The sequence below is a fragment of the Lepus europaeus genome, chromosome X (assembly GCF_033115175.1).
Source record: "Lepus europaeus isolate LE1 chromosome X, mLepTim1.pri, whole genome shotgun sequence".
Lineage (NCBI taxonomy): Eukaryota > Metazoa > Chordata > Mammalia > Lagomorpha > Leporidae > Lepus > Lepus europaeus.
In genome coordinates, this window is record NC_084850.1 from 100,269,840 (window position 1) to 100,295,614 (window position 25,775).

At 41.0% G+C, this 25,775-nt stretch overlaps 1 protein-coding gene across 2 annotated transcripts in view; it reads right to left on the reverse strand.

The window, feature by feature from the left end:
- The window catches only part of CLCN5 (chloride voltage-gated channel 5), a 178,668-nt gene that overhangs the window by 38,732 nt on the left and 114,161 nt on the right, over positions 1 to 25,775 (reverse strand). For both annotated transcript variants that reach the window (XR_009864951.1, XM_062182968.1), the window contains exon 4: positions 13,399 to 13,545. Coding sequence is in view for 1 of the 2 variants with exons in the window: in XM_062182968.1 (XP_062038952.1) it covers positions 13,399 to 13,545 (147 nt within the window). In the remaining variant the exon portion in view is untranslated. The remainder of the gene's footprint in view (positions 1 to 13,398; positions 13,546 to 25,775) is intronic.

Sequence of the window (25,775 nt, forward strand, 5' to 3'; positions counted from 1 at the left end):
ATGAAGATCCAAGAAAGATATCCACCTGGCTCTCAGGGAGGGGATGAGTCCTCCTACCCAGAGATTTCTTCACAACAAAGGCCTATGCTCTAGGGAAAAATTCTTTGCCTAGAGTCTTATCCCAACTGGGGGAAGGGCATTCCTCCCACTCCAGCCACCTTTAGCCTTCCTCTCTCATTTAAGGCGGAGATACACTCAACAGGGACCAGGATTTCAAGGAAATATATTGGGGATGCTGCAGTTAGGGAAGGGAGTAGAATGCAAGGAGAACAAAAAGTTCAAGTCGCAGCAAACAAGACATTGCCCTAATAAAGCACTGAGATTTAATCAGAAGATCTTAAAAATAACCTCCCCCATATTTTCCCATCACCTTCCACTGTAAGAGTGGATGACAACTGAAGGAGCTGCAAGACACTCAAAATCAAGAGGGAAACCAAAAAAAAAGGAGAGGGGGTGGACACTAGGAATTTGAACCCTCTGGCACCAAACAGTAAACAGAGCCCAACTCCCAGCCACTTTGCCATAAAATCCAGCACAATGGGATTAAACTAGAAAGCAATAATAAGAAAAATTGCTGGAAAAGCTCCCAAACAACTGGAAATTCAATAATACACTTCCAAGTGATTCATGGGTCAAGGAAATCTCAAGACAAGTTTAGAAGTATTTTGATGGCCGGCGCCGCGGCTCACTAGGCTAATCCTCCGCCTTGCGGCGCCGGCACACCGGGTTCTAGTCCCGGTCGGGGCACCGATCCTGTCCCGGTTGCCCCTCTTCCAGGCCAGCTCTCTGCTGTGGCCAGGGGGTGCAGTGGAGGATGGCCCAAGTGCTTGGGCCCTGCACCCCATGGGAGACCAGGATAAGCACCTGGCTCCTGGCTTCGGATCAGCGCGGTCCGCTGGCCGCAGCGCGCCTACCGTGGCGGCCATTGGAGGGTGAACCAACGGCAAAAAAGGAAGACCTTTCTCTCTGTCTCTCTCTCTCACTGTCCACTCTGCCTGTCAAAAAAAAAAAAAAAGAGCAGATCACTAATAAAAAAAGTAGATTTAAAAAAAAAAAAAGAAGTATTTTGAAGTAAATGAAAATAAAATTACAACATAGCAAAATATGGGAGGATGCCTGGGGTAGGTGTTTGATTTGCTAAGATGTCCACATCTCATACTGGAGTGTCTGCGTTCAAGTCCCTGCTTCCCTTCTGAATCCCCTTCCTATAAATAGGTACCCTGGGAAGCAGCAGGTGATAGAACAAGTAGCTGGGTCCCTGCCATACATGTGGAAGACCTGCACAGAGTTCCTAGACCTGCAGGCCATTTGGACAGAGAACAGCAGATGGGAGCTCTCTGTCTCAAAATAATAATGAGGAGGAGGAGTAGGGGAAGAAAAGAAAATATATGCAGGCTCTGTGTACAGAAAACTATAAGATCCTGATTAAAGAAATCTAAGATTTAAATAGTCTATGTTCATGGAACTGATGTGGGCAACACAGGGAGTCAGGAAAGGATAAGGAGTTAGGGACTGCCAACACCCAACCCATGAACACCACTGAGACCCCATCATCTTCCATGCCTATTCAACATGGCTGAAGACTCAGCATACCCACTCTTTATCATGCAGTTAAAAGCCTCACTTTCCATCATGCTCCAGGAGCCATGACACTTTCTGGAGACCACCATGTGCACTACGGCCCCATCCCAAATCCTGTCTCCTTTGGATCTTCAATCAGGCCTTGCTCTGAGCACCAGAGACCCTACAAACCTCTCTCTGGAGGTTGCCTGCACTCACATCTGAGTGTGTACTATACATACATTTTCCAATAAGTCCTGCTTATTCACCTATATCTATGTATCCTGATTGTATTCTTACACAAAGAAAGACAAGAACCTGTACTAAGTCTAGCTGGGGGGGGGGATCTCTCTGAACCCAGCCAGGGCTCTTGATCCAGAATCCCCACCCCCACAACATAATGATTCAGTATTGTTAAGATGTCAATTCTTCCCAACTTGATCATAATCCCAGCCAAAACCCAAGCCAAGTTATTTTGTTGCTACAATAAACTGATTCTACAGCTTTTGTAGTAAAGGAAAACATCTAGAATAGCCAGCACAAAGCTGGAGATGAACAAAGTTGGAGGACTCACTCTATTTGATTTCAAGATTTACTATAAAGTGATAATAATCAAGACAGAATGATACTGTTTAAAGAAAGGCTGCACAGAGCAAGGGAACAGAATGGAAAGTCCAGAGAGAGACCCACACCAATATGTCAACAAATCTTTGAGGCAAAAGCAATTTGATGGAGAAGATCAATGCTACAACAGTTGGGCATACATATATCAAAAAGAGAACCTAGCCAAAGATGTAACACCTTTTGATATGGGCCAAATTCCAATATCACTTTCATAAAAATTAACTCAAATAGATCACTGACCTAAATGTAAAATGCAAAACTATAAAACTTGTGGAAAATAACACATGAGAAAATCTACATGATCTTGGGTATGGTGATGACTTCTTAGATACAACACAATAGCATGATCCCGAAACGAAAAATTCTTCAGTTAGGCTTCATCAAAATTAAAACTTTCTGTTTTGCCAAGCTACTATAAAGAGAGTCCAGCTTCCTGCTAATGCACACCCAGGGAGGCAGCATAAAGGTAGGAGAAAATATTTACAGAACGTATATTTGATAAAGGGCTGGTATTTAAAATACAAAAATATTTTTAAAAACAATAAAACGGGCCAGCGCCGTGGCTCAACAAGCTAATCCTCCGCCTTGCGGCGCCGGCACCCCAGGTTCTAGTCCCGGTCGGGGTGCTGGATTCTGTCCCGGTTGCCCCTCTTCCAGGCCAGCTCTCTGCTGTGGCCAGGGAGTGCAGTGGAGGATGGCCCAAGTGCTTGGGCCCTGCACCTGCATGGGAGACCAGGAGAAGCACCTGGCTCCTGGCTTCGGATCAGTGCGGTGTGCCGGCTGCAGCGTGCCAGCCGCGGCGGCCATTGGAGGGTGAACCAACGGCAAAGGAAGACCTTTCTCTCTGTCTCTTTCACTGTCCACTCTGCCTGTCAAAAAAAAAAACAATAAAACAATCTAATTTTTTAAAGATTTATTAATTTATTTGAAGAGCAGAGGCAAAGAGAGAGAGAGAGAGAAAGAGAGAGAGAGAGGTCTTCCATCCACTGGTTCACTCCCCAAATGGCCACAATAGCCAGAGCTGAGCCCATCTAAAGCCAGGAGCCAGAACATTCTTCCTGGTCTCCCACGTGGCTGCAGGGGCCCAAGAATTTGGGCCATCTTCTACTGCTTTTCCAGGCCATAGCAGAGAGCTGTATTGGAAGTGGAGCAGCCAGGACTCCAACCAGTGCCATAGGGAATGCCAGAACCATAGGCCGGGGCTTTACCTGCTTTGCCACAGCGCTGGCTTCAACAATCTAATTTTTAAAAGTGCAGAATGGGCTGGTGGTGGCACAGCAGGTTAAAGCCCCGGCCTGCAGCACCATCATCCTATATGGGCACGAGTTTGAGTTCCGGCTACCCTGCTTTTGATCCAGCTCTCTGCTAATGCACCTGGGAAAGCAGTGGAAGATGGCTCAAGTGTTGGATCCGTATACCCACAAGGGAGACCTGGAAGAAGCTCCTGGCTCCTGGCTCCTAGCTTCAGATTGGCTCAGCTCAGGCCTTTGCGGCCATCTGGGGAGTGGACTAGCGGATGGAAGACCTCTCTCTCTCTCTCTACCTCTCTCTGTAACTCTTTCAAATAAATAAATAAAATAAATCTTTTAAAAAAAGTGCAGAAGACCCAAATTTACAAAAGAAGATATATACATATAGCAAACAAATATATATTTATATACATACATATATATTTATAGTGATCAACAAATGAAAAGATGTTCAACATCATTTGTCAATAGAGAAACATAAATTAAGACAAATATAAAGTACTACTACACACCTATTAGAATGGCCAAAATCCAAAACAATGACAATTCTAAGGAGGCAGAGCAACAGGAATTCACATTCACGGCTAGCAAGAATGCAAAATTGTATCTCTTTGGAAGATCTCTTTGGAAGACAGGCTGGCAGTTTATTTAAAACTAAACATAGTCTTACCATATGATCTAGTAAGCATACCCTTCAGATCTACCTGATTTGAAAACTTACGTGCACACTGAAACCTAAACACAGATGTTTGTTTATAGCAGCTTCATTCAACACCGCCAAAAACAGGAAGCAAACAAGATGCCCTTCAATAGGTGAATGAATAAACAAATGGAAGTACAGCCAGATAGTTTAAACAATAAAAAGGAATGAGCTATCAATGCATACAAAGACATTGATGAATCTTAAATACATATTGAGTGAAAGAAGTCAATCTGAAAAGGTTACATACTACATGATTCCACTTATGTGACATTCTAGAAAAGACAAATTTATGGAGACAATAAAAGATCTGTGGTGGCCAGGGCCTGGGAAGGAAGGGGATTAAACAGGCAAAGCACAAGGGATTTCTTCAGGGTAGTGAAACTAATATTCTGCCTGATACCCTAATGGTGAATAAATGTCCTATGCATTTGTCAAAACCTACAGAACTTCATTACACAGAGAATGGACCTTGGGGCTGGTGCTGTGGCACAGCAGATAAAGCTGCCGCCTGTAGCTGGCATCCCATATGGGCGCCATTTCTAGTTCTGGCTGCTCCACTTTTGATCCAGCTCTCTGCTATGACCTGGGAAAGCAGCAGAAGATGACCCAAGTGCTTGGGTCCCTGCACCCACGTGGGAGACCTGGAAGAAGCTCCTGGCTCCTGGCTTTGGATCTACCCAGCTCCAGCTCCAGCCATTGTGGCCATTTGGGGAGTGAACCAGCAGATGAAGAATCAATCTCTCCCCCTCCCCCGCCCCGATTTGTCTCTCTGTAACTCTAACTTTCAAGTAAATAAATAAATCTTTAAAATAAAGAGTGGACTTCAATGTATGCAAAATTTTTAAAAGATTTATTTATTTGAAAGAGAGAGAGAGAGAGAAATCTTCCATTCGCTGTTTCACTCCCCAAATGGCTGTAATAGCCAGGGCTAGGCAGGTCTAAGCCAAGATCCAGGAGCTTCATCTGAGTCTCCCATGTGGGTGCAGGGGCCCAAGCACTTTGGCCATCTTCCACTGCTTTACCCAGGTGCATTAGCAGGGAGCTGGACTTGAAGTGGAGCAGCTGGGACTTAAATTGGCACCCATATGGGATGCTGCCTCCGCAGACCACAGCTTAACCTGTTGTGCCACAGTGCCAACCCAGTGTATGCAAATTTTAAAAAAATATTAAGGAGGCTGGAAATCTCAGGATAGACTGCAGAATGTGACAAAAGAATCTAACTGCATCACAAATTTATGAAACAGTCTCATTGAAGGGGCTATAGTGAAAAGGTGCTTACCCAAGTAACTATGGAAATAAAAGGAATCTGTAATACTAAAGGTAAAAGGAATTGTGCATAAACACTTCATTCTAGTTGATAAGGTTTGTCTTTGCAAGAGGGTACTGATGAACAGTTCTGAAATAACCAAGTTTCTCATTGCTAGGGTGGAAGGTTACAGATAAGCCAGGAGAGGAGGCTAGTCTGACCCATGTGGTAATGGATTTGAACTAGAAACATCAGGGGCAACCATTTAGTCTAGTAGTTAAGACCTGCATCCCATATTGGAGTGCTTGGGTTTGACTCCCAGATCCAGCTTTCTGGTAATGCCAACTCTAGGAGTTAGCAGGTGATGGCTCAAGTAATTGGGCTCTTGCCACTTACATGGACTGAGTTCCCAGATCCTGGATATAGCCTGGCCCACTCCTGGCTGTTGTAGCATTCTCCCTCTTCCCTCTCCCCACTCCCTTCCTTCTCTTTCTCTCTCTCTCTTTCTCATGCTGTCTCTCAAAAAAAAAAAAAATGAAAGACATGAGCATGACCTTAAGTTGAGCGTATTATAGATACAAATGGACATAGGTTCAGTATACATATATGTATTTCCTTACTACCTTGGCTTGAGGAGGCCTAGAAGTAACAGGAGCATACCTACTGCCTATCTTGGTTTCCAATACCATTCTCCAGTTGAAAGAAACTAGCTCCTTAGAGAAACGGCTGATTCTAGTACTGGGGCAGGGAATATATTAACATGGGTGTGGAGTATATCACATTGCCAAAAAATAAGGTGGTGCTCAAGGAAAAAAACCCACAATGATAAGGAAACAGACCCAATTGAGTTTTCAATGGCCAAACCCTAGTCAATTTGGGCAACAAAATATAGTAGTATAACCCAAAGTACAGAATAAATAAGAGCCTATACTGACATAAATGATTGAATAAATAAATAAATGGAAGAGAATGGATAGATATCGAAGAGCAGTTCTAAATAACTTCTGTAGGGGCCAGCATTGTGGTGCAGTAGGTTAATCTTCCGCCTGTGGTGCTGGCATCCCATATGGGCGCCGGTTCAAGTCCCAGCTCCTCCACTTCAGATCCAGCTGCCTGCTAATGCACCTGGAAAAGCAGTAGAAGATGGCCCAAGTCCTTGGGCCCCTGCATCCATGTGGAAGAGCGGGAAGAAGCTCCTGGCTCTGGATCAGCGCAACTCCCACCATTGCAGCCATTTGAGGAGTAAACCAGCGAACGGAAGACCTTTCTGTCTCTCCCTCTCAGTGTCTGTAACTCTACCTCTCAAATAAATAAAATCTTAAAAAATAATTTCTGTAAATATTTCACCCTCAAGAAGGTAGAACATAACTCCCTAGTCCTTATGTGTGGGCTACACATGACTTCCTTGTGAAGAATACAGGATAGAAAGGTGGAGGGGGGCGTGGTATGGCTTTACAGAGGAGAAATGGACAAACACTACCTCAGGCAGGTGATTAAGGTTAACATTAGCAGTGATAAGTCATGGTGACAGTATGTACTCTTGATATGATGTGATAAGAAGGACACTTGACTCCTGTGTTCTTTCTTCCAAAACCCATAACCTCCATCTAATTATGAGGACAAACATCAGTTAAATTCCAATTGAGAGGCATTCTACAGCATATCAGTACTCAAAACTGTCAAGGGTCACTAAAAACAAGACCAACCTGAGAAACTGGCAGAGCCAAGAGGAACCCAAGGAGACATGATGACTTCATATCATCATGGCATTCTAGATGGGTCACTAGGTAAAAATTTAGGAAATCTGAATGGGGTATGTACTAGTTATTAAATTTAAAACTGGGGAAGGCATCTAGCCTAGCAGTTAAGACGTCAATGAAGACACCCACGGCCCATATCAGAGTGCCTGGGTTTGATTCCCAGCTCTAGGTTCTGACTCCAGCTTCCCACCAATGCAGACCCTGGATGGCAGCTAGGGATGGCTCAAGTGGTTGAGTCCCTGCCACCCATGTAAGAGAGAGACCTGGATTGAGTTCCTGGCTCGGGGAGTCTCTGGGTTCTGCCTCAGCCCAGTCCCAGCTGTTGCAAGCATTTGGGGAGTGAATCAGTGGGTAGGAGCTGTCTCTCTCTGTATCTCTACCTCTTGAAAAACATAAATATTTTTTAAAAAATAAAATTAAATAAATGAGGGAAAGACTAGAGGATATCAGTTCTGGAAGTTGCCTATTTCCCTATGAAGAAATCTAAAGGAATCCGGTAAAACCTGTAGCCATCATCATAGGTTTCATCTTAAACATTCAGCAAATAAAACTGGAGTGGTTTATGGCCCCATAGAGCTTTGATATGGGTTACTTTTTTTTGTTCCAAGTTCAAAAAGTGGCAGTTAGGACTGGCATTCTCCCAGGCTAAGTGTTTATGGGAAGTTAAAGTATTAGGAAGATGACGGGTTTTGAAGAATCATTTTTTTTCCTCCCCACACAATCCGCACAGTTGCCCTAGTCAGACAGCTAGAGGGAAGCCTAGCGGAGGTGACCATGGTAGGTTTCTCCATGAGTTGGAGCCTAGCATGTTTTCCTTTGTTCTCAGTTTTTCTCTGGAGAACAGTTGTGACTTTTTCACAGTGTGGCAGAACAAACAGAGCTGTTTCATAATTTATTTGGTGGATTTCATTTCAAGTACTGTCATGTTTTTCATTCACTCACATTTGACTGTTAAGATTTACTTTTTTCTCTGGGCTGTTGGGGAGTTATGCTGAGGCTCAGCAGGTGGTCTGGGAGAACACAGCCTCCTCCATAATACACTTAAGCTTTGAAGTCCTCCATGACTCTTCTCTAGTTTATTGCCCATATCTAATTGTCCCTATCGATTCTCCCTCTGAAGTTTCTCCAGAACTTGTTATTCCTTTCCCTCCATTCCTCTTGTCTTCACTGAGGTCTTTTGATCTTTTGCCTAGACTTTTAAAAAGTAACAATTCCACTGGACTGTCTCTGAGCCAACTTCCCCTCAATCCATCCAGCATACTGCCAAATCTGATCATATCATCCGTGTACTGCTAAATCATTTGATGGTGTCTTGGTTACGAGATAAGGTCCCAAAGCACATAGAGTCTGGACTCTACCTGGAATTCTAATCGGATCTGCCTCTCTATCCCCTACCATCTTCCCTGCAGCTCCAACTGCCACACCCTCCCCACACAGCAGCCATGGATCTCAAACACGCAGACTCTGTGTTTCTTGAATACAAAAGGTTATCTCTTGCTGCTGGTGCCATTACCTGTGCTGCTCTCAGTACCAGGATGTCTCCTCAGACAGTTAAGGGGGAGCAAGATGCACTAGGTAGAAAGACAAGGGAGTGAAGGAAAGAAGGGAATCAAAGAACATTATTAAAACAGCCCAATGCTGGGCTCATATCTGGGTGCTTCAGAAATACTGAATGAATGAATGAATGAATGAAGTGCTGACCATGAGGCCCAGGCTGCAAGAGCAGGCAAGAGAGCACAGATGGACTTTGAGAACAAGCTCTGAATATTTTCCTATTCTTGAAGCCCTGTTTCCAGTTTCTCTCCCTCCACTTCTTCCAGGTCTCCGCATTTCTGTTTCTTCTAATTAACAGACCATTCTCACACTACCTCAGACGCATTTAACCATGCCATGCATAATTTATTTATTCATTCCTCATAAATCAATCCCTCTAGCTATCTGGGAAACAAAAACCCACTTTTACTGCCTTTCAAGCTCCTTCTAGCTAATCTTTTTATGTGCTATTGTGTCTGGTATAAGACGTCATATTTTAGACACAGTTTCAGCACCAACTAACAAGGATTTCTGTGACCTTTTCTCCCTTTTTTCCTTATTAGGAAACTCCATGTAAAAACATTCAATCAAGCAAAAAGACTTGGAAAGCAAAGCAAGAAAATTCCATCACTATGGAGTGTTGACAGTGGACTCATTTCCGTGTGTGTGACTCACAGAAAGCGGTCTTGTTATTTTACAGTCAGACCTTGTAAACTGCAAGTTATAATTCCCCTATAAAGACGAGTGAAACGTGTCAAACATAGTCGACAATCAGAGACGTCAGAAATCTTGTTATGCCTTAGTTTTCTAGTCTATGAAATGGGAATAATAGATAGTCACTTGCCCTAAACTTCTACTATGAGTAATGTGAATACTCAAAGAACACTTTACTGATTACAGATTCCATATGAGACCATTTTCTATTAGAAGCAATGATGATAAACACTCTTGATTAACCAAAAGGCTTAAGCAGAGGAAGCCAGTTTAAGATCATGGATAGCCTAAGTGACCTCTTCACTAGAGCCACTCACTGACTGGTATAACTATGATGGTTATAAGAACACAGAAATGGAACTGATAGGCAAACACCTTTGGTAGAAGTAGGTAAATATGAAAACCACTAAATACAAAACCATGAGTACCTTTCTTTTATCAAATTTAAATTCAGGGGCTCATCCCTATGGTCACTTTCCTGAGGTATCTTTCCCAAGCAAATGTCTTGCCATTCTATTTTAATCTATCATTTCCATACTGGTATGTTGATCCCAAACTGGTTACCACCTCAGAGAGGTCTTCTTGATCATTTATGAGGCACACACAAAAATAAGTCACTTAAGATATTCTGTAGTGATAGAATTTTCTTGATTTGCTTTCTCATTGGTTTTACTTTAAGTATCATCTATTGTCATTCTATTTGTTTCCACCCAAGTACTTATCACAATGAGTAGTTAACTAAGTAATCTGTTTACAGTCAGTCCTCTATATCTGCAGAGAAACAACTGAGGATACAAAATATTCTTTTATTTTATTTTATTTTATTTTATTTTATTTTTGACAGGCAGAGTGGATAGTGAGAGAGAGACAGAGAGAAAGGTCTTCCTTTTTGCCGTTGGTTCACCCTCCAATGGCCGCCGCGGCCAGCGCATCTCACTGATACAAAGCCAGCAGCCAGGTGCTTCTTCTGGTCTCCCATGCAGGTGCAGGGCCCAAGGACTTGGGCCATCCTCCACTGCCTTCCCAGGCCATAGCAGAGAGCTGGCCTGGAAGAGGGGCAACCGGGATAGAATCCGGCGCCCCAACCGGGACTAGAACCCTGTGTGCCGGCACTGCAAGGTGGAGGATTAGCCTGTTAAGCCACGGCGCCAACCAAAACATTCGTTTAAACAACTCAATCTGTACTGAACAGGTATAGACTTTTACCATGTCATGATTCCCTAAGCAACACTAATGACTATTTACATTACAATTTTATTAGGTATTACAAGTAATCTAGACAAGATTTAAAGTACACAGGAAGACTGCTGAGGTTTTATGCAAATACTACACTATTGTATATAATGGCTGTAAGTATTCTCAGGTTTTGATATCCACAGGGGAAACTAATCCCCATGGATATCAACTTCCCCAACCAGATTTAAGTTCCAGATCAATATCTGCCTTAATCTCCAGGCCTGCCAGAAGGACCTGGCTCTTAGAAGATGTTTAAGAACTATTTGCCGAAAGGCTGGATGAAGGAGTTCTGTTCTCACAGTGATGATAAGGTTAGTTCAAATTTCTTAGCATGACATCCAAGCCTGTGACCTATGTATTTGGGTTTATATTTTTTACCTTTTTATCTACTCCTATATAGAGGGTACTTCAAAATGCTAGGAATTCATAGTATTATGAACAAACTATGTTTGGACTTCAAAATCTTTTTGCACCAAAACACGATTATCTTTTAACTCCATTTTCCATGAACTTCTTGAAGTACCCTCATATTATGCTTTCTGCCTAGCTACTCTTCTTCTTACCAAATAACTAATCTTTCAAGATCCTACTCCAATACATCTTTTCTGTGAAATCATCTCAGAAACACACATACACATACACATACATAGACACATGTACACATTGCTTCCTCTGCTAAGTTCCTATAAGAGCTATTATTATACTTATAACATAGCATTATAGCAGTAATATTATAATAATGATATCTAACATTTTATTGAGCACTTAACTCTCTGCTAAGTATAAGGGAGTACTATCACAAATATATCACAAGTACTTATGGATAGATTCAACTTCATAAAGGCAGGCACAGTGGCTTAAAGCCTTGCTAATTCCAAGGTCCTAGTGAAGTAACCACAATGTCATATGCCCTTATACAAATTTGCTAAATAAATTCTGACAGTAGTTCCTTGTCCCCTGACTTTATTTTGAAAATGGCAATCCTAATCAAAAAATCGGACAATAGTTTTATAGAAAGTATACAATTGTAAAGTGATATAGTCTTTTCTAAGTACAACAGGAAGCTCAGAATTCATAAGGAAAAGGGGTGATATACTTGGCTATATAAAAATTATAAGTATTTGTAGATTTTTAAAAAAATAAAGTAAAAAGACAAACCAAAAATGGAAAAAAATGTATTGAACCTACATTAGATAGGTTAATGATAATATAGGAAGGGTAGTGATAAATAAGAAACATATCAACCCATTAGACAAACAGGAATGTCATATGAACAGGAAACTTCCAGAAAAAGAAATTAAAATTAAAATAATAACAGAAATGTTTATTCTATCATACTGTAAATATGAAAAAAGAATTGTAATATTTGGCATTGGTATGGCTGAGGGGGAAATAAGCAGTCTTATACACTATATACTTTTAAAAAGATATATACATATATATCTTTTGATATACCTATCTAGTTGTTCACTGTAACATTATTTGTAATAGCAAAAGACTGGAGACAACTGAAATATGCATCAATAGAACACTAAAAATCTGGTTAAGTAAATTACGGTATAATAATACTATTGAAATTATATGTAGGCCGGCGCCGCGGCTCAATAGGCTAATCCTCCGCCTGCGGCACCGGCACCCTGGGTTCTAGTCCCGGTCGAGGCGCTGGATTCTGTCCTGGTTGCTCCTCTTCCAGTCCAGCTCTCTGCTGTGGCCCGGGAGGGCAGTGGAGGATGGCCCAAGTCCTTGGGCCCTGCACCCATGGGAGACCAGGAGGAAGCACCTGGCTCCTGGCTTTGGATCATTGCGGTGTGCCGGCCACAGTGCCCATTGGGGGATGAATCAATGGAAAAGGAAGACCTTTCTCTCTCTCTCTCTCTCTCTCTCTCTCTGTCCACTCTGCCTGTCAAAAAAAAAAAAAAAAAAAAGCAGGCTAGATGCCCCCAAAAATTTTTTTAAAAAAGAAATTATATGTAACCATTAAAAAGAAAGACATCCTCCCAAAAAGAAAGAAGTAGCTAGGTAACCAATGAGAGTTAAAATTTTCATTTTATAAATGTATTCCAATCAATTGAAAAATACAATTATAAAAAGGGACAGATTTGAACATGTACTTCATCATCATCAAAGAGGATATAATGTTATAATGTTAGCAAGTAAGTATATGAAATGATACTCAAAAGCATTTGTCATTAAAGAGATTAAATTGAAACTGTGATGAGATAACACTATATACCTATTAGGATAATTAAAATAAAAATTACTGAAAATACCAACAGCTGTCGAGGATGTGGAGCAAACAGAATTCTCATACATAGTTAGTCCAGATGCAAAATGGTCCAAGCACTGTGGAAAATGGCTTGGCAGGTTCTTAGAAGGGTAAACACCCATTCACCATATGATCCAGTCATCCCACTTCTGAATACACTACTCAGCAAGCAAAAGGACTGGACAATGTGGATGAGTCTCCAAGGCTGAAAGACGTCAGTCTCAAAAGGTGACATGTGATTCCATGTATCTGACATCCTTGAAAAGAAGAAACTACAGAGACAGAGAAAAGATCAAAGGCTAGAGGGGCTAGGGAGGAGGGAGGTCTGACTGCATACAAGTAGCAAGAGAGATTTCTTCAGGAGGTTGAATTGTTCTGGATTCTGGCAGTGGTGGTGATTACAAGACTCTAGGCATGTGTGAAAACTGTGTGGCAGAAAATAAGTGAATTTTGCTCTACATAAAATTGTAAACATCTTTGAAGAGATGAATCAGTAGTCATGATACCTTCTATTTCTCGGTCTAAAGGAGGAACATCGTCTCTCATGGAGAAATCCATAGCTGTGCCGGGTATGTCCATCAAGTCTTCATCACTGGAGCTGCTCCGGAAGCTACTGAAACTCCCCTGCTGAAAGCCTCTGTTATCCATGGCTCCTGTGCAGACAGAAAAATTGGGGAGTTGTGACAATGACCTCCAAGTCCTCTAACACTTTTTTTAATTGCAATAAATACACATAACACAAGATGTACTATTTAAATAATTTTGGAGTATACAATTCAGTAGCATTGAGTCCATTTACAATGGTGCACAACCAACCCCACTATCCATTTCCTGAACTATTTTGTCATTCTCAGCAGAAACTCTGTATCTAGTAAATCCAAGCCTTTGGTAACTTTTATTATATTTTCTGTCTCTATCAATTTGCCAATTCTGGATATTTAATAAAAATAGAATTATACAACATGTGGTCTTTTGTGTCTGCTCCTTAGCATAATGGTTTCAAGGTTCATCCATGTTGTAGAATGCATCACTAATTCATTCCTTTTTAAGGCTGAATACTATTCCATTGACTGAATAGATTATATTTTATTTATTTTTTTTTATTTGACAGGTAGAGTTATAGACAGTGAGAGAGAGACAGAGAGAAAGGTCTTCCCTCTGCTAGTTCACCCCCCAAATGGCCGCCACAGCCTGCGCTGTGTCGATGCAAAGCCAGGAACCAGGTGCTTCTTCCTGGTCTCCCATGCAGGTGCAGGACCCAAGCACTTGGGCCATCCTCAACTGCCCTCCCGGGCCACAGCAGAGAGCTGGACTGGAAGAGGAGCAACCGGGACCAGAACTCGGTGCCCATATGGGATGCTGGCACCGCAGGCGGAGGATTAACCAAGTGAGCCACGGTGCTGGCCCTATTATATTTTATTTATTCACCAGCTGAAGGACATTTAAGTAATTTTTACTTTGTTGGTTGCCATTTATGTCTTTGCTCATGCTCTTATTTTGATGATCTTGATATAAAAACCACTAAATATATTCAGTTACCCACTAGATAGAATGTACCTCTAGCCTTTACTATGTAGTTGATATCAGTATTTTGGAAAACAATTCAAATGAGCATAAAATGAAATGAAGGCATATGTACAAATGTAATGGGAGTTCACAAGCAATCAATTGAAAAAAATTAAATATTAGTATTGAGAAACATGTTGGCTATTTGGGGAAAAAATTATCTTATGCCTCTGACTATCCCAGAGCTTTGCACACAAAGTGGATGCATAGAAATGACAGATGATTGGGGCCAGCATTGTGCCATAACAGGTAAAGCCACTGCCTGTAGTGCCAGCATCCAATGTGGGAGTCGGTTCGAGTTCCGGCTACTCCACTTCTGATCCCGTGCCCTGTTAATATACTTAATCAAAAAAGATAGCCCAAGTGCTTGGGCCCTGCACCCCCATGGGAGACCTGGAAGAATCTCCTGGCTCATGGCTTTAGACCTGCCCAGTTCTAGCCATTGCAGCCATTTTGCAGCCAGTGGATGGAAGATCTCTCTGTCTCTCCTTGTCTCTATTTGTATCTCTGCTTTTCAAATAAACACATATTTTTAAAAAGTAAATGACAGATGACTGGCATAGGGAAAAAGGTATACTATGCCATCGAATGATGTCCTCTGCGCAATAATTTAACATGAAAATGAAAAAATTCCATATCAGAAATATAAAATCTTCAGATTATAAATTTTACTCAAAAATCTTAGAATACTGATTTATATCTAGCTTTACATAGCACTGTATTCCCCCATTTCCAAAAAGATTATTTACTGATAGACTGATTTGAAAGGCAGAGCAACAGAGACAGAGAGACAGAGATTTTCCCTCTGCTGGTTCACTCCCTAAATGATCATCACAGCCAGGGCTGAGCCAGGCTGAAGCCAGGAGGCAGGAACTCCATCCTGGTGTCCCATATGGGTGACAGGGACCGACGTACCTGGGCCATCATCCACTTCCCTCCCAGGTGCATCAGCAGGAAATTGGATCAGAAGCAGAGTAGCCAGGACTTGAACCTGCACTCCAATATGGGATACCAGCATCACAAGCAACAGTTTAACCAAATGCAACACAATGCCAGATGCTTCCCATTTTTTAAATCATAAGCAGCAAAGTTCTGCTGGATTAGAAAAATAATATTCCTTTTGAGATTTCCCATTCTTTTAAGAAACTTGTAATTCATCAGGATTATTTGTAATGAATGTGTGAAAAAATCAAATAGGATAAATTAAGTAATAGACCTAAGAAATGGAATCTGGGCAGATAAATATTTTATTTTTTTTAAATTTATTTGAAAGGCAGAATGTCACGGGGGGGGAGAGAGGGAGGGGGAGAGAGAGAGAGGGAGAGGGAGAGGGAGAGGGAGAGAGAGAGAGAGAGAGAAAGCTTCCCTCTGCTGCTTTATTACTCAAATGATGGCAACAGTCAGGTCTAGATAAAGCCAAAGCCAGAAACCAGGAGCTACATCTAAGCCTCCCACATGGATGGTGGGAACCCAAGCATTTGAGTCACTTTCTCTTTTTCCCAAGTGCATTTACAGGGAGCTAGATCAAAAGCAGAGCAGCAGGAATTTGAATTGGCATTCTGATAAGGGATGTTGGCATCAAAGGTGGTGGCTTAACCTGCTGTGCCACAATGCCAACCTCAAACATTTTAAACATTGAGTATAAAGCATACAGAACCAACATCCCAGGTCCTTATCAGTTTCCAGGTCCTTGGCTATGTGCTTAAAGTCAATTCTTTCATTTAATTTTTCTAACATTCCTATGTTGTAGCATTATCAGTCCAAGTTCAGATGAGGAACCTGCAGCTCTAAATCATGTGCTCAATTTCACAACACCTCACTTAGAATAGAGATCCATCCTGACTGATATGTGAGTGAAATTTAGGAATAATCTACTTCCATCACAGTGCTAACCAGGCCCGACCTTGCTTCTGAGATCAGACAAGATCGGGCACGCTCAGGGTGGTATGACTGTGTACTAAGAACCACCTACTATGCATGAATCATTTTGGGGTAGCAGGACAGATTGGAACTGATGCTGGATAGGCAAGAGGAAAAGAAGACTGCAAAGCAAAGATTTGGGAGTTAACAACATCAAGAGGATGGCCAAAACCAAGAGAATAAGGTAGTCCACAGGAAATTTTGTGTTTACTTATGAATAGGGATGAATAAAAATAAAATGCATTCTCAATATTCTCTCTAAAAATTATTATTTATTTATTTATTGAAAGAGAGAGAGAGACAGAGATAGAGAGAGAGAGAAAGCAAGCAAGCACTCTGCTATCTGTTAGTTCATTCATCAAATGCCCGTAGTGGCCTGCATCAAACCAGGAACTCAATCCAGGTCTCCCACATGGGTGGCAGAAACCCCATTATTTGAGCCATCATGGTCTTCACCCAGGCTCTACATTAGCAGGAATCTGGAGTCAGGTATTGAGCAAAGGTACTCCCACGTGAGACACAGGTATCTTAACCTCAAAGCCAAAAGCTCACTCTCTCAATACTATTCAGGGTGTGCAGTAGCTTGAAATCTGTACAGTTATGAACTAATAGGTTATACTGGAACATTATTATATTTATGTGATACATGGCCAGGGAGGGAAGGAGATAAATCTATATAAAGGTACTAATAATGTATGAAATTACTGATCATAAAACCATTTAATGATCTACAAAACCTAACTTTACTATGTGGCCCAAACCGGTGCTGAGATACTAAGAATCTATATCTTGCAGTGGAGCTACTTCACTGCTCAACAACCCATCCTTGCTGGACTTTACCCCTTGTCTTTTTCCTGTTTTCTTCACTCTTCTTCTCCTGAGAACATCCCCGGATGTTCTTACACAAACTCCCCTGTCTCAGTTTCACTTCCGGGGAACTAAACCCAATGTAGGACTGTTAGTGTTTTTCCCCCTATTATTAACAATGCATAAGAAATTTCAAGTCCCTCTGTCTTATCCAGGATAAAATCTTCCATTTGGTGTTGGTGCTGGTCAAATTGTTAAGAATGTATCCAAGGCCGGCGCCGGGGCTCAATAGGCTAATCCTCCACCTGTGGCGCCGGCACACCGGGTTCTATTCCCAGTCGGGGCGCCGGATTCTGTCCCGGTCGCTCCTCTTCCAGTCCAGCTCTCTGCTGTGGCCCGGGAAGGCAGTGGAGGATGGCCCAAGTGCTTGGGCCCTGCACCCGCATGGGAGACCAGGAGAAGCACCTGGCTCCTGGCTTTGGATCATTGCGGTGCGCCAGCCGCAGCGGCCATTGGGGGGTGAACCAATGGAAAAAGAAGACCTTTCTCTCTGTCTCTCTCACTCACTGTCCACTCTGCCTGTCAAAAAAAATAAAAATAAAAAAAAGAATGTATCCAAAAGCATCTTTAGCAGCTTGGGCTTTAGGGCCCATGCTGGCTCACATAAACTCATTTCCTTTTTTAATGAAAAAAATCTTTTATCCGCCTTAAAAAAAAAAAAAGACTTCATTCTACTAGTACAGTAAATGTTGCAACACTTGACAAGGACAAATAATTTAACATTTGGATGTTCGAAGCAAGGATAACAGATTTACACAGAATCACACGACAGTATTGCCAATTTAGGGCTTCCTTTCCTTCGAAAGCTTGTTAGTTGTTGGAACATTACTTCAGGCTCTGTGTAAAGCATACTAAGCATACAAACTTATTACTATTTATGTTATGTGTAGTAATGACCACTGTTGGCAACAGACAAAGCCATGAGCATACACACATAATGTGCAATAGCTGCAACTAAGGAGAACTAATTAAACCCTGAATTTCTCTCTTATTAGCCCCTTTCTAGAAAGGCTGACCTTAACGTTTGACTCCATGTTGTTAGTGTTTTCTACTCTTGCTTTGAGCTTGCCATCAGTGAATTTCTTCAAATCACTAAACTTTCTGTGTTCATTGCTAATTCTCTCCCACTTTCTCAGACTTTTTGGGGGGCTGCAATTTTAGAAAAACATAAACTTCCTTTAAAAGGTCCAAAGGAATAGACATGAAACTGCTACCTGGAAGAGAATTCTCAGTCTTTCCTTAAGGTTCATAATCTCAACACACTTGAACATCATAGGCCAGTTCTTCCATTGACAATCTCTTAACTTTGGTTTGGATTGATGTTTCCTCCTGAGTAGACTCAGGTTAGGGATCGTTGGCAGATATACTAGAGAAGGGATGCTGTGGTTTCCTAACGCACCCTACCAAAGGGCACGTGCTTTTTATCTGCCCCAATTAATGATGCTATTTATTAGTTCACCTCATAAAAGGCCTCTCCACTTTGAATATACATTGCCTCTTTATACTAGTGATTATTTTCTAATAAAGGTCCTTTAACACAAGTAAATAAACCATTTGTTATAAAACCATTCATTCATTCATTTATATATAAGTGGATTCCTATTTTGCTTAGTGAGTTATAATCCATTGCTATTGTGTTTCATTTTCATGCCCAAATTTTCCAAACTTTGGTCAGTAGGGCCCTTTTCAAGGTGACTTCTATGTCCTTTTGATATGTCTCCCATTGTGCTTTGAGAATTCCCTTAACTTCTGTCACAAAAGACATTCCAGACTCATCTTGTATTTTTATGCTTCCACCCCTGGAATCAGCCATTTCTTCAAGGAATCCTGAGTAGTTTTAGCAGGGAATGATACCTAGAAGGCAAAAACCTGAGTGCTAGATGTGCTCATTGCTCTTGGGATATTGCTGCTCCCAACCTCTGTCATTGGAAAAAGGTAGGGAATACACACACACACATAAACATACATACACAGAGATACACATAAATATACACAACCATATATTTCCATATATTTTCACATACATCTATATTTTGAAAACATACATTTTATATATGAATTTTTTTATATTTCTGTATACATATATAACCATAAGTTCTCAATTATTTCACTTATTCCAACCCAACATGACAGGATTCAATTTTTTAAAGATTTATCCAAAAGGCAGAGTGACAGAGAAAGAGAGAAATCTTCTATCTGTTGGTTGATTCCCCAAATGGCCATGATGGCCAGAGCTGGTCTACGTGGAATCCAGGAGCCCTGAACTCCATCTGGGTTTCTCATGTGGGTGGTAGGGATCCAAGTACTTAGACCACCTTGTGCTGTCACACATTAGCAGCAAGCTGGATCAGAAGCAGCAGAGTCAGGAATCAAACCAGCAGTCCGACATGTGATGTGGGTATCCCAGCAGTGGCTTAACTCTCTGCACCCTAACACCCACTCCCACAACCTAATTTTGTTTCTTCTTATATTTGCATCTTCCTTCACTGACAATAAGAAATCTAAACAAAAAAGAAATCTGGGTCCTATTACTCTTAATATTTTTTTTCACTTTGTGAAAAAGCCTCCTGTGTATAACCAATCTCCCTTCTTCTCCCCTATTCCTTTCTCTACACAGATGCTCTCCTCTCACCTACTAGGTTCTGACTCACAATACTGAGCCACTACCTCATGTAGATGCTTTCTTTACCATGCTCAGACTCTGTCACCACCAGCAGGCCACATATCTGCATGGAGTGCAGACACCATCTTCAAAGCATATAAACCCCCACAACCCAAGCCAAGCTACCCTTCTGAGTGAGTGCCTTTCTCAGATCACTTGGTGGGCTCTGATTCCCTAAGCAAGGCCATCCCCAAGCGCAGGCGCACTCTTCAAACAAGCAAAATAAAGAAAAAAAAAATAGCCCATTCACTTTGCTCTGGATCTTTGCTCCCCACCTAACAGGTGCTTCCCAGTCTTAATCTAATTTAGTTAATTTAGACTTGGTTCTTATTTTCAATATATCTTATTACGTATATGCAAATATTTCAAAATCTGAAAAATCCAAAATCCAAAACACTTCTGGTGCCAAGCATTTCAGGTAAGAGATTCTCAACCTGAATCTCTAGCTCTCTCTGCTTTAAGCTCTAGTTCTGAATTCCCAAGAACTCCATTTGTTAGTCTTATTGCTACTTCAGATTGAATAGGAGGAAAATGGAAAAAAAAACAGTGGAAATAATATTAACCTAAACACAAACCACAAAATCCAAACAAGACATGTTCCTCACTCTCATCCTCCACATCAACTACCCTATTTAAATGCAGGTGGCAACACAGTCAATATTTACAGTTAATGTTTGGCTAACTCTGGATTTACTACCTGCAATGAACCTACAAAAAGCACTCAACCTCACAAGTAGGCACTCCAGATTTCTAGACATCACAACTGAAAACAAGTGCCATTCTAGATGATAAGAAAGCAAAGCTAACAGAGTAGCATAGCCAAAGAGGTTTTCTTTCAGTGTGAATTTATTAAATGTTCATGAGTTCCATACAGTGACCAGCACTAAAAGAAAGCAAGAGAATCAATCTGTAAAGTGATTCAGAATCCCTCTCCTCTCTCCCCACTGGCTATGTATTCCATTCAGGAAATGATTTAAAATACACATTCCAGGGGTGGGCCCTGTAGTGCAGCAGTTAGGCTGCCACTTGGGATGCCCAAATCCCACATCAGAGTTCAAGTCCCCACTCCACTTCTGATCCAGCTTCCTGCTAATGAGCACCCTTGGGAGGCAGCAGTGATGACTCAGCTATTTAGGTCCCCGCCACCCACATGGGAGACCAGGATGGAATTCCAAGCTCCTTGATTCAGTATGGCCCAGCCCTGGCTGTTGTAGCCATCTGGGGAAAGCACCAGTGCATAGAAAATGGATTTCTCTCTCTCTCTCTCTCTCTCTCTTCTCAATTAAAAAAAAAAGTCTATGGGATGGGCACTGTGTCACAGCAGTTAAACCACTTCTTGGGATACCCATATCCCATATTGAAGTGCCTGGGCTCAAGTCCTGCCTCTGCTTCCCATCCAGCTTCCTACTGATGAATATCCTGGGAGGCAGTTTGAGTCCTTGACACCCATGTGAGAGACCCAGATCGATTTCCAGACCCCTGGCTTTGGCCTGGCCAAACCCTGGCTTTTGTGGGCATATGGGGAATGAACCAAGATTCTCTCTCTCTCTCTCTCTCTCTCTATATATATATATATATATATATATAATACATATAATATATTATGTATAATAATATATAATATATGCATATATATATATATATATGCCATGTACTCTTACATCTCCATGCCTTTGTACAAGCCAGCTGTTCTATGTGGAATCCCATACCCTCTCATTTTATTTTCAATCTGGTGAAATCCCATTCAGCACATCTAATATCAATATCAATATATATATATATATATGTGTGTGTGTGTGTGTGTGTATTCCTGCTTTCAAATACTAAATCTTACAAAATAAAATACACATTCCAGAAAATCCATGGTAGTGCACAAATTACAGGAAGAAGTATGGGGAGCTCAAAAAAATTTATGTGTCCTGTGTTTATAGTTTCAGATGGGTGTACCTATTGTTGTAGAAATTCATTAAAACAACATAACGACACAGCAAGATGAAGACCCAACAAAAGAGAAGCTGAAAAACCTTTCAGTTTCCCCACAGGGACCTTCTCAACTCCTTCCTGTAACCTACTGACACAGAACAACCTAGCTAAATTGAGCTGCCTCATTTTAAACATTTCCTGAAGCAGCTATCTGGTTCATTGTTTGGGTTATAAAGTGTTTCCTTAATAAATACACAGAAAGAAAGTGTCAACAAAAGAAAATAAGAGGAAACAAGTAAATAGCAAAAAGCAAAATAGGTGCCATAAATCGGAATTTTACAAAGTAAATAAATACAATCAGTAAAACTCAAGGTGCTATTTGTCCATGGATAACCCATTCTGGTGCAGTCTTTGGTTTTATTTTGCAGATATAAAGATGCACACACACACAAATTAAAGCAGTAGAATAATGAGTAAAGTTGAGATTTGAACTCATGTGTAGTTGAACTCCAAGCTCAGGGCTCATTATAACTTCCTGAGGCTTTACAATGGCATGTCAGTCCAGAAAATGTCACATCTGGATTCAATCAAACCACATTCTACGTGGTCATAAGCTTGAGATCAGCCAGAATTTGGGGCAGTCTAGGAACAATGTAAGGGAATCTCGTTTATTTTCAAACTAAAGGACGGCAGTTAGGACTTGTCATAGAGTAGAGGGCAAAGGAGGAGGGCAATCAAGGGAAAATGTGTGGCTGGCAGCTGGGTTACAATGCAGACATGCATCCTTTGTCACATTCTTGCTTAAAATTCAAAGTGATTCTTCACTGTCCATGGGATCAAACTGAAACTTCTTTGCATGGCATTCAGGGTCCTATCAAATGTGGATCCCATCTACCCAGACAGGCTTTCAAGTATGGATCCCATCTACCCAGACAGGCTGAGCTCCAGTCGCAAACATGTTATGTGTTATACCCCATGTAGGCTATGCCTTCGCTCAAGCCAGCTGTTCTTTGTGGAATCCCATCCATTCCTTTTCTATTTTCAATCTGGGGAAATCCCATTCAGCACATCTATGGCCAGCTCAAATAGGCTTTTCGCTCAATACCCGCTTTGTTCACACATCGATGGTGATTGTATAATCTCTTCCACTTGAGTCTTGTGACTACACTGTGTCCTTCTCATTTCTGTTATTCCAGAAACTGCACTGTGGTCTCAGAGTAGGTGTTCAATATATTCTTACTGAGGAGAATTCCAGTAGGGGAGGAAGGTTTACCAGCTAAACAATATATTTCTATGGCTAACACTCAATAAATCTATACCTTGTACTATGAGGAGAGGGAATTGGGGAAACAAAAAGAGTTCATTACTCTGAATTTATGATCTAGTTGAAGAGAAAACCCTTCACATAATGCAATTACACAACAACTAAGCGGTAAGCTGTTAGACTAAAAGTGCAAGTGGCACTCAGAAAATGGAGGGGAGAGTAAAAGCTAAAGAAGAAAGAGGGTATTTCAGGCTCAGCAAACAAAATGGTTTTCAAAGTCTTGGAGATAAGAATAAAACTAGCATTGATACCTGACTAGAGGACAGGGTAGGTGTCTGTGAGTAAATGAATAGAGCTAGGTCACAAAGGACCTGAAAAGCGAAAGGAGTCACTCTGGTTTTTGAGATGCAACATGAAAAAAAAATTATGTTTGGCTTTAAGTGTGGTACCAGTAGCCTGGAAGAGAGACAAGAAGAAAGAGATAGGAAGGCAGTTTGCTACATCTAGTTTCAATGGAGGTGGTTTAGATTGGATAAGGAAGAGAGAAGGAGGAGAACCACACAAACCAAGGCAAGAAAGAGCCAGGTAATGGGGGAGGATGGGGTGCTATGCCATACTGGCATACTGTTTTACTAGTGACATGGACAATGTTGGTTCAAATAAATTAATACTCCCATTTCAACTAATCTATTTGGCAAAAATAAATGTATAAACCAATGGATGGTTGAAACACTTGCCTCCTCAAGTGAAAATAAAAAGCATGCCACATATTTCAATGCTGACAAGCACAGAGAAGCAATAAACTTTTCTATTTCTTATTGTTGCTGCACAAAAACATCTGTTGACCTGTACATGGCGTTCTGGGTAATTATTACATGTCAGATACTGCAAACATGGGAAAGGGAAAATGCAAGAGGAAGAGGGGGTAAGAGACACATTATACAATTTACAAGGGTACAAATACTGTGACATCATTTAAAAGAAAACATTTAGACAGTCCTAACAGTGAAAGAGTTAAGAACTGGCAAGCACATAAAACCAAATCTACACTGAGCTACCCAAGTGCCTGACACAAAGAGAGGGCTCAGAAAAGATTTTACCCTGTACTCCAACTCCAAATTTCTTTCCTTCATTTTGAGATGCAGAAATGAAATGGGGATTTTGGATTTTAATTTTTGAGATGTCTTAGAAGGTGTTTATTTCAGAAGTGTGGGCTAATCCTTAACCTAAGATTCTTTCTCCACTTGGAAGCATTAAAGGAATAAAGTGCCAGGAGGAAAGGCTAGTGCTGCTTCTCTCAGCCTGGTCTTCTGGAAGTAATCCTCACAAATGAGGAAGGTTAGGAGAAGAGATGAGCAATCTGAACAGGCAATGCCAGAGCAGCAGTTCTCAAATGTTTTGGTCTCAGAGACTCTTTAGTCTTCAAAATTATTGAGGAATCTATGGAGCTTTTAGTTATGTTGATTATCTATAAGCATATTGACTGTAGTGAAATTAAAACTGGCAAATAAGATTAAGTTATATTTATTAATTTATTGAAATATAACGATCATCAACCCACTATACGGTAAGATTAACTTTTAAAAAAAATACGGCTACTTTCCAAAACAAAAATGAATGAAAGTCAGTTTTTTTCAAGTTGCTTTGGTGTCTCACTTAATACAGGATAGCTGAATTTTGCCTCACATGTTATATTAGTCATCAGAGCAATGACACCATCATCCTGTCACATAGCCTCTAGAAATCTTCACTGTGGACATGCAAAATTATTATTTAATATAAATATGAAAACAGTTTTGATCTCATGGACCCCCCCAAAAGGGTCTCATGAACCCACATACCACACTCTCAGAACTGTTGAAGTATGGAAGGAATGAGTGTGCAGAAATTCTACTTAGGGAACACCCACAATCAGTGAGAAGGAGGAAGAGGACAAAACAGTCCGAAGAGACATGTCGACAGCTGTGAAAGTGAAGCGAATCATAAACTAATCTTTTCCTGTCATTTTTTTTCCAAAGGAGTAAGGGCCTAACGATAGACAGAAATTGTTTCAATCATTAAAATGAGATCCCAACAGAAGATTAGGCAAAAGGCACTGGTAGATAATTTATTAGAGAACAGAAAACAAACGGCTCTAAAATTGCAGATAAATTAAAATTAAAACAACAATATACTATCTTCCCTTAGCAGATCAGCTTTTTTTAGTTTTATCTCAAAGACTCTTCAGATATTATGACTATCCTGTTATACAGGTTTTCAAGAGTGTGATAAATGGGATGGCCAGAAAGGCACCCAGGTGGATTGAGGAAAGGCTCTATCAGCACTCAAAAAGAAAACACTAGAAATTTATACATCACTTTTGCTTTGGAACATAGGAGTAATACTCTCAAACAAACTTTACAAAAGAAATACAGTACCACACTGAAAGATCTGCCAGCTATATACATAAGGAAGATTTATTCCATGAATGCAAGTTATAGATTATTTATTTGAATGGCAGAGTTATAGAGAGGAAACACAGAGGGGGAGGGAGGGAGGGAGAGAGGGAGAGAAAGAGAGAGAGAGAGAGAGAGAGAGAGAGAGAGAGAGAGAGGGAGAGAGAGAGATTGATTTTCCATACACTAGTTCACTCCATAAATAGCTGCAACTGCCTGGCTAGCTAAAGCCAGGAGCAGGAGCTT